This window comes from Phaethon aethereus (assembly GCF_964289735.1).
Source record: "Phaethon aethereus genome assembly, chromosome: 23".
In the NCBI taxonomy this organism is placed as follows: Eukaryota; Metazoa; Chordata; class Aves; order Phaethontiformes; family Phaethontidae; genus Phaethon; species Phaethon aethereus.
This window is the reverse complement of record NC_138599.1, coordinates 3,240,105-3,252,617: the sequence shown is the minus strand read 5'-3', so window position 1 is coordinate 3,252,617 and position 12,513 is coordinate 3,240,105. Positions and strand designations below refer to the sequence as shown.

General features: G+C 46.5%; 1 protein-coding gene across 1 annotated transcript in view; it reads right to left on the bottom strand.

Annotated features, from left to right (window-relative positions):
- GRIK4 (glutamate ionotropic receptor kainate type subunit 4) overlaps positions 1 to 12,513 on the bottom strand; it is a gene marked incomplete at its 3' end in the record, with an annotated part of 135,741 nt that overhangs the window by 73,148 nt on the left and 50,080 nt on the right. The window contains exon 2 of the mRNA XM_082009903.1: positions 4,883 to 5,047. Within this exon, the coding sequence (XP_081866029.1) occupies positions 4,883 to 5,047 (165 nt within the window). The remainder of the gene's footprint in view (positions 1 to 4,882; positions 5,048 to 12,513) is intronic.

Genomic DNA, 12,513 nt, shown 5'->3' with positions numbered 1-12,513 from the left:
TCACTACCATCATGGGCACTGCAGATTCAGACAAGCACTTGCAGGGATGTAGAACTGTCAGCTCTGTACCAAAAATTCATCCCTGATAGCCGCATGGACTATAACCACAGATCCTGGTGTAGCCCCTGCCGCTCAAGTCTCTTCCTACTTCAACGCATGGGAGCCATGTAAGCTATATACTGCGCAGGACACATTTTTGATTGCTGCAGACCCAAATACCTCTGCCCAAGATCATGTCCAATTTTTATGGTTTTTTAGAATTCAGTACCTCAAGATATACTGGACATAGAAGTGACATTAAAAACTTCTTTACCATGAGATGGGACGTGGATATTACTGATCGTCCTTGACCTGAAAGCCTGAGATGTCCCAAATCTCCTATTCCAGCCACTTTTACAGACTGCCTGCACTCAGCTGTTCTAAACAAACATCCCTGAGGACAGCGAGACAGAAAAACAAGAAACAAGCTTAGCAAAGAAATTTCTTAACAATACCCTTAAAACACAGAAGCCTTTGAAAAGGAAACATCCCAGGGTACACCCTTCTCTGCCGAGACCTGCGCTGGTTTAGGCAGGACAGGATCCCTCCTGCCATCACCTGGGGCAGCTCCTCGGAGGCATGAACTGATGCTTGCTGCCTTTCCACCTCTGTGTGGACTTTTCTGCCTCTGCTCCTTGCGCAGCTCAGATGTCCCGTTACAGTACCTCCGTCTGCCCGATTACAGGCTTTGCTCAGAAGCTGGGAGTGGGGTCAGAGTCTCCCGTGCCCCTGCCAGCACAGGCTGGAGCTAGGAGGTGGCCCACAGACAAGCTCAGGTGTGCGTTTAATGTGCAGCGCAAAACAGTGGCCCTTCTTTCACACCAGCAAGTCTGTCCTGCCACGTAAGCGAGAAAGGGCTGTGTCAGGGCAGGTTCCACGAGTATATCTAGGAATTGAGTACAGGTCTGGACACAGGGAACAGCAAGATACATTTTAAAGGAAGATGGAAATACGTACATATTTTTGAACATGAAAAAGCACAACCAGCAATGAGTAGCTCTCACATTATATATGTATGTACATCCACTTAGTCGTGCTCAGGTAGTGCCTTTCACCTCCTGGGATCTCAGGGCACTCAGCAAGCATTTACATGAACTCTCCCCGTTCAAAGCACGGCTGAAAGCACTCCGGTGAAAGCATCTGCTCGGTGCAGAACACAGCATCTCTTTCACTGCATACAGATACCTGATACAAGGTATGTTCCAAACAGCATGCAAAGGAGATTCCTGCCTCTAATTGAAAATAAATGAGCAGGGAAGGTATGCAATTACCTCAACACTTCCACGATTGCAAAACCTGTCAGAGGATCTTGAATGACAGGGGCTGGTCAGGATGGGATTCTCAGATAGAAAACACCAAGGGCACGGACGGACAGCGTTACAGAGTGCACCCTGCACCACGGCTTCAGGACTGCTCCCTGCAGCATCCCTTACGCTTCTTAACAGGAACCCGCCAGCAGAGCGGGCTTAAATGTGAAATCCAACAGGATCATCGAAATGGTGGGACAGCTAATAGCACATTTGAGCCAATGTCACCAAATGGACGTATCGGGCACTTTGAAGTATCGGTGTGAATAAACAAAAATTGAAAATCCTCCAGTCGCTCGCTCACTCTGACTGCTGACCTGCCCTGATGTTTGGATTAACAACAGAAAGATGCTTAAAAGACTGAGGAGATGATAGGGGACAGGGTGACAAGTAGAAAATCTGTCCTTCCCTGGACATCAAAAGGAATAAGGTATTTTAGATAAAGACATGATTAAACAAGTCATTTTGGATCTTCATAAAAGGAGTTGAAACATCAAACACAAAGAGAGTACAGGCTTCAGTTATAACAGCAAAAATAGCTTTATCCATAACCTTTCACTGCAAAGTCATTTCAAAACACGGGACTTTATAGATGTCGCATACAGGAACAGTCAATGTTTGTCTTCGTTCATATATAAAGCTGAAATGGCAAACCATGCATGAATGTGATTAAGACTGACTCATATTTTACCTGCTATAGCAATTGTGATTTTGTGGCCCCCAACAATAAGATGCCTCAGTCAGTCAGGAAGAAAAAAAGAAAGAAAAATTGCTCAACGCTAAAATAAAAACTAACTCTCAAAAAGTCTTTTTTCTCTTGAAGCACTAATTCTACACGCAGTATCACTGATGGGCTGTAATCACAGCATTCCTAGATCAGTCAGCTAAGCGTGCTAGCTGAGACATTTAAGGGTGATTCAAAGGGCGTGAAATTTGAGAACAGTATTAAACAGATTTATAACAGCTTTGCAGTCATAGGTTAAAACATCTAAACTGCTTTTATTAATATTACGTGTGATAACAAATATCAGTACCGTATTAAAGCTGAGAAGTCAGACATCTGAAAACCATGAAAGCCTTGAAATTTAAGTTAAAGGATCTGATTCTCCTCTGCCACCAGTATAAATCAAGAATAACTTCAGTGACATTAATAGCAGAGCCATGCAGAATCTAGATTTTTCCTTTTGCAAGAAATGCTTCAAGACATTTTTCCTTCTGAAGAAAAGGCAAATAACATACTGCAAAATTACGTGAATACTCACTTCACCAAAATCAAATCCGTTTGCTCCAATTTCTACTTTTCACATTCTCTAAGTCAAAGTAAAGAAAACAAAGAAAATCACCCCGAGGTGAAAATTCAAAATGGAAGATTGCCTCTTCCTCACTTATCCCATTTCCACATTCTCCCCAAACACCACATTTCCCTGAAATCAACAATTTCTTGCATAATACTTCATTCTCAACAAATTAGGATTCTTCTGCTTGAAAAACATTCCAACAGAAAAATTTCTGAGCAGTGTTACAGGGGTGCAAGCGAGAAAGAAATCCCGCTCACGATCTTTACCGCAGCTCTGGGGTCGCTTGGCAATCGAGCCTATTTCCTGAGCAAAGTTAAATAACTTCAACAGAAAAACATTTTAACAGCAGAAACACTGCTACAAGCAGAAGATTTATGAGAAAGGAAAAAGAATTGAACTAAAAATGCTACCGGTTCCTTCAAAGACACAGAAGGCTCAAGCAAGCAAGCAATTTTCTCATTTCTTAGGAGGCTCATTGGGAGATTTGGAGTACTTTCACTGGCAACCTGGGAATGCACTTGGAAACACAGGCAGCCCCCGTCCCTTCTGCATGGCCCAGCCAGCGAGACCGGATCTGCCCTATTGCTGTGCCAGGTGAGGGTGAAGCAGGATGCGCACAACCCTGAAGAGATGGGAAAGACCAAGAAAAAGTTAAAAGAGAGGAGGGATCCAAAAAGGCGGAGGACTGCTGTTTTAAACACTCCCTGTGATGCTGCCTGTGATGATCTCAATCTAGACGGTCTCATGGGTGACAGGCTCTATAAATAGACATCCAGGTACTTGCTGAAACGCACTTTATTAACTGAATGCTTCTATAAATAATGCAAATGCTAATTCAGGAAATGAAGGAGCTATCTGCTGATCCCACAGGCTTCCTGAGCCCGTTCTGCCAGTCACCCAGAGACCTGCTACTGAGCAGCGCCGGGTGCCAGGGCTCCACGGGACCTCCCAGGTACAGGGGCGCGCGGTGCCGCGCAGAACAAAGACCAAAGCTGTGTGAAGAAACAGCCCGCTCTAGACCACAACACACTCCCACACCTTTTTGGGATACCGAAGCCCGTATAACCTGCAGGAACAGAGAACCATAGGGAAAACCAGTCAAAATCCCTATTATTTAAAATTATTTCTCCAGCGTTTTCAAGCCAGCTTGTAACAAAAAATTACAGTCCTCCTCTGAACTTTAAAGGTAGTCTTAAATATTATTCTAAATGGAAGCTACCCTATTCCAAAGGATTTTCCTTCTTACAGGAAGAGGCTGTTCTAGATCTTTTTGGTTTCTTTCACTCAGGCTCCTGAGAGGTCCGTGGCACACGGACCATCAATTTCTTTTTTATTCATCAGCACGGGGTTGACATGTTGGGCATCTAGAGGAACACCTGTAAGTAGAGACCAGTTTGCATGAAGGGATTTTAAAGCAATGTGGAAAGTATACAGCTCTTTCAGAATTAGCTCTTTTTAATCCACATGATTATAAACATCACTTGAAAACTTCACTTTGTGTAAACAAATCCACTGCCAATCCAAAGCACCGAAAGAGCTATCATGTCTGCTGACAAACTGTGTTCCGTGGGGTTTTAAAAATAATTAATTGCACTGAACTTGCCCAGAGTCTCCTATTTGCACACCATTAAGTACTTTACAAAGGACCATCGCCTCCTGCATCATCACCTCTCTTTATTGACACACAGATTAAAGAAAATAATTTGTCCCAAGTCACTGAGCTGAATAGTGGCAAAGCTTATCGGGGACCCAGATCCTCCCAGTGCACACCAGGGCTCACCTCACAACTCCAGGCTGAACCCTCAACTGAAAACCGGTCTCAGCACTCGCGCTCCAAGCCTAACCTCCCCTTACGTGCCGCTGTGCCCCCACGCTGGACGGGGCGGCCCTTGCAAACGTGTGGCTGGGGCTGAACACGCCGTGCGATGCTGCTGAAGGTCCCACACCCCTCCCGAGGGGATGTGCACCCGCATCCAGACCTTACCAGACCCCTGCGCTAAACCCGACTGTGCCCAGGCAGCCAGGGCAGGCCAGGGCTTTGCAGAGACCCGCTTTCATGCTAGCACATCTTGATCTTTCAAGTGCTGATAGAGGAGCCGAGAGGTGCTTTTTACCCCGCGTCCCCTCCTTGGCTATCACACAGTCATCCTCTGCAGCAAGCGCAGCGTGCCAGGCACCTCCTGCGAGCCGGCGGCAAGAAGAGCTGCGGAAGGACCAGCTACGTGGAGGGGTACTTACTGGTTTCCGCTGTCTCATACTCGCTGTCTCGCAGCAGCTCAAAAATGTCCACCTCCACTTTGGCTTTCCCCACCCGCTCAGGTGCGCGGTTGATGCGGTTCTTGGCCAGGGTGATGGAGAGCCTCTCCCCCCTGCTGCACTCCATGGGGTCATCCAGGATGGCGGCTGCGGGAGCAAAGGCATCGGCAGTGGTCAGGCTTGGCAGGGACCCCGCCCGGCTCTGCGCACCCCCCATCCCCAGCACCCCTTCGGGATCGCCGCGGTAGCGCTTCTGCTCCTGCCGCAGCTATTGTTAGCGCATCCTCCCTCCCACGCGCGGCCTTTCCCACCGCTTCGCCCACCTCCCCGGGTCTTGCCAGACGGGCGGGCGGCGAAACCTCTGCAGCAGCGAGTGCGTTACCTGCCGGCGCGCCCCAGCGCGACGCGGCCGCCTACGCTGCCGGGGCCTGGCGGTGCCCTGGCGTCCGCCGCTCCCCCGGGTGCTGCTGGAGAGGGACACCCAGCCGTGCAGCCCCAAGCAGCCCGCGTCTGGCTGCTGCCTCACATGCCGCCAAAGGGAGAACGTCCCCAGATAGCCCCGGCTCGCTCGTTTGAGAAAGCGGTGATACGGTGCTGGTAGCTGGAGTATTTCAGGAAGCACGTGGGCAGCCGTGGGTGGGAAGGGACAAATATTTTTCAAACAGAAAGCGCTTGACTCTTGAACTCGGCTCCTGGGCCTGCCCACTCAAATCTGTGTTAGGCAGAGGGAGATAGTGTGGGGTATTATTTTTATTTTCTTGAGGCAAGGCAAAAAGAAATTGGAGTTGAGCATTAATCACAGCATTTCATTACGAGCTGGCACAACTTCTGCACCCCAGTGGGTTTATCCTGGCTAACAGGAGGTCTCCTCCCAGAATGCAGCTATTCAGTTGTACCTGGGGAAGGAGCAGCGCTGGTTTTTGTTGTGTATATTAGAAAGACACGAACGCTTATCTTCTCTTCCCAAAAATGACTCCAAAGGCAGCAATGCCATTCAGAACCGCTCGGGTGTAGACAGAGTTGCAGCTCAGCGCTGAATTAGGCCCCGCACGCTGTAGGTTAGCAAAGCGGGGATTAGTAGATGAAGAAACTTGTCTCGGGTTCAGGCTCCTTTTACTTTGGCTTTCCTGCCCCTGAGACTTGCTCTGAACCGACCCCAAAACTCAAAGTATAGCCCAATTTCAACAACCCACTTGCATCGCATTTCAGGGCTCTCCTCTCAGCCTTGCTACGCTTGTCCCAGTGGGAGCTATTCTCTCACGACAAAACTGCAGAGCATCTCTGCTTCCCAGTCCTGCCATAACACCAGCTGTGGAAGACAACTAGATACCAAATCCACTGGTAAAGCAAAGGTGGTCCACACTAGCCTGATTTACTTTGTATCCCGATGATATCCACTCAAGAATGCCCTCTCTTCCTACTTTTTCCCAGTTTTATGTGAGCTAAAATGAACTAAATACTGATAAAGACACACACACATCAATACTTCTTGTACAATATGCACAGATGTCTCGGCGAACATTCCTAGTCCTTCAGGCGACACCATCTCCTCTGCTCCACAAGCACCATCATTATCTGCAAAGCTAGGACAGTTAATCTTAATCTCATTATGCAAGAAAAAAGGTTGTACTTTCCTCTAAGGCCAGGAGCATGGATCACAGGTTTTTAAGACATAGGTATGGCTGGTGACTGCTCTTAATTACAGAGAAGCTGGGAGACTAAAGTGCCCCAACAAGCGGCTTGCGCAACTCCCCACTTGCCTAGCAAAGCAGCAGCAGACAGAGAAGGAAACCCTCATACACAAAACTGTCTGATGCATGTAAACTTTTCACTTATGGCCCTGTTTCCAGCAAACGGTAAAGCAATCTACTGAATCTGATGAACATCACAAAATGCCGCTTACGTTCCAGGTGCTGACATAGCAAAATTAAAGATCAGTGGTGGGGAAGTGTATGTCAGCATTCCTAGTCTCGTTGTTTTCTAATTTAAAGCTTCAAAATGACTAAACTGGACAATATTTTCAAGGAAATTCTTCAACTGTCAGTTTTCAAACAAAATTCGCTTCCACTAATATATAGTTAAATACATTTTAAAAATAAAAGGGTCAAACCCAAAGCATTTCAGACAATTTCCTCAGGCCACCTAGGCACAAATGTTTGCACAAAGATTTTTTGTCTCTACTCGGGATGGGATTTTCCATTCTTATTTTTGGAAATCTTGAAAACTTCCCTACAGCTGAGGGAAAACAAACCACCAACCAACAAACCCTCCTCCCTACTCAGGTCTGATTGAATTTGAACTTTGCAGCCCACCTTGGGAGCAAATACATGAGGAAGGGGAAAGTGCTCACAGCAAGTGGCAGGTTTTGGAGAAGAAAGGGACACAGCAGGACAGCCTGAATCCCAGGAGGGAGGTGGCCCTCATAGAGCCCAGCCACTAATCAAACTACTTTACCGCTTCTTATCTCCCTGTAGGGCTTGTGATAGAAAACCAGCAAGATTTGTTCACTTGCATTTTGGGAGACTGGTCAGTTTTACCAAATATTAAACCAGCCCCCAGAACAGATGAGGTAATGAGGCTGAACTGATCTTTATTTATTAAAGCTAGTGGATGAAAAAGGTCATTTAATGTTTAAAAAAAGGTTGGTTTTAAAACTTCATGTCTTGGGACTCGGTGCCAAAGCTCATATAATAGCGGCATCATTAAGTATGAACGAAAATCTTTATAGAAATTCCCTTTCATCTATTCCTGTCTATTAAATATGGGAAGATGCATCAAGTAAATCTTTAATCCTGAAAACTTACAGCAAAGTCTTTGAACTTTGTTGGCCTCAAGAATCACTTCTATCTTCCCCATCATAATAAATGTCTCCATTCCATACTGCCTTCTCTATGAATTATGAGAAAAATATTTCAGAGGGAGTCAGGAGCACCTGGGTCTGTGATGCCTAATTCAGGGCTGCTTAGAATTTCACAGGGTCTGAGAGTCAAACAACTTCAAGCAAAGCCAGCAAGGACTGGCAGAGGCTGAGCTTTCCTCAGGGAGAATTGTCTGGAAACATTTTTTCCCATGGGATGTTCCAATCCTGATAATTATTACTATAAAAAGGATGTTTATCTATTTTTTTTTATCCATTATGGCCAGGTTTTCCTTACACTTAACACAAAACCCACAGAGCCAAGAGGCTACAAACCAGAAGAGTTTATCACTTTCGATATGCACTGAAAATAGCTGTGTTACAGTGGCTTAAGCTTCGAGCAACAAATTATTTCAATTGTAAATTTCCATCAAACACAAATTTCAAATGCAACACTCAAAGTTAATGATTTAACAGCAAGAACTAGAAAAAAGTTATTACTGGTAGCCAAAAAAATGCAAGACGGTGCCCTCAGATTGCAATAACTCTCCTACAGGTCATCCTCACCTCGGTGATTTTAGAGCCCCCAGAGGCAGGCAGACACGCTGGGGGACAGGGAGGCAAGACGCGGTACTCTCCGACGAGATGTGTGTGTGTGTATGCACACACATGTGTACATGTGTGTTACTGCACACCCAGTCTAAGCCCTTCCCCACCGAGATACAGCGCATAGGATATCTGCGAGTGCCTCGTCCAGAGAGGAGCTGGACAAGGAGTTCCCCAGAGAGGTGGCTTCCTTAACCTCCATCAGCCCCAGCCCCACGGCATGTGCACACGCGGGACGAGAGCCCACGAGAGCCAGGGATGGTGGCATCTGGCTGCAGCACTTTCACTCCTCAAGCAGAGCACAGCCACAGCAGTATGAAAGATGCTCAAAATCTTCTGCCTTTTCTCCTCTTACCCCAAAGAAACTTCTCCTGGAGGATGAAGGACATTCATTTCTCACCCCGAACAATTCAGTCCTACTCCCTTTTGCCAAAACAGCGAACGGGGGGGCAGGCAGTGCCGTCAGGCTGTGCGCTTTCAGCGGTGGAGGCGGCTGTCTCCCTGGAGCTGGGCTGAGACACAGCAACTCATCCTACCAAGCGCACCAGCCAGTTCACAGACAGCACTGAAATTTAATCCTTTCCACCCTCAGCTGGGTTTCAACCATTGCTAAAAAAGCAGAAAGCCTCCATTCTCCCATTCCCCCAAGCCACGTGGCTCCCCAGAGTGCTACCCACCACCAGCCAGACTCACAACATATGCACTCTGACAAGCTTAATACGATTGCAAGTTTTACTACATATCACTACTTAATTCATGATCCAACCAAGATCTAATGAAGTAGCATTTTTATAACAATAACAAGGAACAGATGTTACCGGGAAGTTTATACACTGCTACAACAAACAGTGTTCAGCTGACCTTTCCCTGTTAACTTTATTAAGTATTGCCATATTTTCTCAGATGCTTTTCATACCATTGAGATGTAAAGCCATACTCAGAAACACAACTGCCATCTCAAGTCATTTCACTGTTCATAACCTGTCCCTCCAAGTTAAAAAGATATAAAGCCGTCCACAATATTTCTCAGGTGTCTCCTCTGACAGGTTAAGATCACACCTACAACCTCTTCTGGTTTATACTGTAAACACAGTCCTCAAATCCTCTATGTTCCCATTATGAATAGACTCTCCAATTAAGAGCTTTGACCTCAGTTCAACCAGGCTTAGACACCTAGAAGATCCAATACCTACTACTGGAGCTGATCTGTCCTTGGTCTCAAAACCAAGGACCCTTCAGATCAAAAGCATACCAGAAAAACATACCATTCTTCAAACACCAGTGCCCTGCTCGGGAACACCAGCGTCCTGCTCGGGAACACCAGCGTCAGGCGATGCCCAAGGACATCGAGGGAATCATTGCGGACCTGCTCCTGCCCAGCCACCTTCACTGCACTCATCATCAGAGACCCACCTGCAGCTGCCCCTGACTTCATTAACCACAAACTAGCTCCAAAACCATGAGGCAGCAGATTCATTGGAGGGGACAGTTGATTAAAAGTGGTTGCAGGATTGCCTTACTTTGCACGTTTCCCCTCTGCTGAATATGGTATCAACCCTTCAGGCTGTCAATACCAGTGAAGAATAAGAAATCTGCAGACTTCCTCATCACAGGGCTGTCAAGTATAGCTCCAGTGGAGAAACAGGTGGGATTGTGTTTCCATTATAATCTCTGAAGTGCTGCTTAAAAATAAAATAAAAAGTCGTCAGTATGCTATTACTCTGAGAGGAAAGAGGACCTCATCAAGAAAAAAGAAAATTTAAAAACAGAAACTCTCCTTCACAAAGAAACTTGATAATGTTTGTCTGATCAGTGTAGCAGAGGGCTATTTATTGCTCTTGGCCAACATTTGAAATCTGCATTTAAATGGAGCTTCTCTCTCATTTCTGCTATCCAGAGAGAGTGAATTCAGGAGAGAGAGAGAAAGGAGGAGAGACATGATAAAAACAGCTGAGGGCTTGAGTTTCTACTGCTTGAAACACAACATCTCTTTTCTCTTCTTTAATAATTGCTTTGTGTACATAAAATCAGAATAACATTCTCTGAGGCCGGGAGTTTCCAGGAAGATACAGAATGCTATCACAGTTCTCCGCTGTCCTCCCTGAGCCTGCGAAGGTGACAGCCTGTCAATCATGCTGGACCTGTCACAGTGCTGGGATGCAAAGCCTCAGCGGGGGCAGTTCGTCTTTGTGTCCCAGCAAACATTGTCCCTCCGGTCTGGGCAGGTAAAAGCATTGCCAGACTCCTCTTCCCTCCTCTGCACACACCTACGTGAAACCGAGATGCCTGTACCTAAAAAGGGGCAGGCGGGGGGAACACGCTTCAGCTGCCATTCTGGGAGCAGGTCTCATCTTGCCTCTCACTCCTTTGCCTCTCGTGCAGGGAGGAAAACACACTAATGAGACAAGGTCCTGCTCTTCCGATAAAGATCAGCTGCTTTTTCCGAATACAAATCTCCCTATGAGGCAGCCAGCAAACACCCTCAGCACGAAGACAGAAGCAAAAGAGCACAAAGGGCTAAGAAAGGGCTCTGAAATGGAAATGCCCTGTCCAGAGCTGGCTATTGCAATCTGAAGCCATCCTCTTGTACAAGAGCAGGGCAGCAAACCGGGGTCCTTTAAAGCCACAGGGAAACTCCTATGGGTTTCCACAGCCGCGGACTTGAGGCACGCTATGGCTATGGATGAAGTCCTGATCTGTGAACTCAAATAGTGTGTTTGCAACCAGGTAAGTCCTACTTAATCCCCTGAAAAGTGTGTCAAGAGACTTCCGTAAAACAAGGAGAGAAAAGCAGGGAGAAGGAAGAATGACTACTTTAACCTTCCTGAAGTGTAAGGTCAGGGCTGAGGCAGGGAATAAATGATTGTGGCTCTGGAAGAAAGGGACACATGAGGCCGCCAGCAGGACAGGCTGGAAGAATGAACAAGAAAGGGTCTCCATCTCATGTGGACAGGGTTTTCCAGAGAGAAAAGGGACAAAGGTGAAGGTCTAATGCTAAAAATGGAACGACAGGAAGGCTTTCGCTCAAAGCATCTCAAGAGCCACGGACACTGCCCAGGGATGTTGCTACAAAAGGAGCACAGAAGCAAATGGGCACCAGAGGGGAAGAACCTCTCGGGGTGCCAGAAATCTTCCAGCAAGAAAACAGGCAATTCTAAGCCTTCAAGAGCCTGTTTCTGCATGTCTGTACATGGTGTGGTGGGATGCCTTTTTGTTTCCCTGAAACTGTGCTCACAGCAGGAGGTATTCATGAGTACTCCCTAGTGCAGCTTTTCTGCATCTCTGAAAAGCCTGTCTGTCAAACTGGACTGCAGTTTGCCACAAAATTTGAGCTACTAGATGGACACTTACCCACATAAGGTCAGCCGAAGTGTCTAAATCTCATTTTCTTAGGAAACCAGCCTAAAAACACTGACCGAAATTGGGAACATCGTTTTCCTGTATGTCTTTTGTTTCAATAATGTCAAGTTGAGTTTCAAGAGGAAGTTTTTCAGCCTGTTTTCATGGTCTCAGGTGACCAGCAGCAGCTGTGGTTTTCAGGAGAGGAGCACTGGGAAGCCCTGGTGGGGCCAGTAAACCTGGCAAGACCAGGAAACAAGCAAGAACTTAATTAAGTCAGTGGAGAGTATAAATATAAGACAAATAACCATACAAACCCCAAGTGCCACTTCCAGGCAAACAAAAAGAATGACGAAGGAAGAAACAATGTGTAAGATTCTAAGCTTAAAAAAAAAAAATCCAAAAAACAAATGGGAAAAGTCCGCTAGGATTTATAGTTATAATCATAGATTTGAGAGATGGCAATGAACAATGCAGCACTGGGACTTTGCCTTTGAGATCAGGCAGCAGCCACCGGTGTGGGAAAGAGCCTGCCACAGGATGGGGAGGCAGGAGAGGAAACTGCTGCAGAGCCCCAGACGATGCAGGACGCTTTCCTGGTCACACACTCACAGTAAGCATGTTCTGTACCTACAAGACAGATGACCATAAAAGCGCAGAGCTCCATCTCCAGAGGTGGCTGTATTTCAATGGCAGCCAAGGCTATTCCAGCATACACACAACTCTCTAGAATACTTTGGGATTTACTGTTTGACAATGTTGTAAGGAAAGCAACATTTCCAAAACTGACACTTTGCCTCTTGCAGAGGGA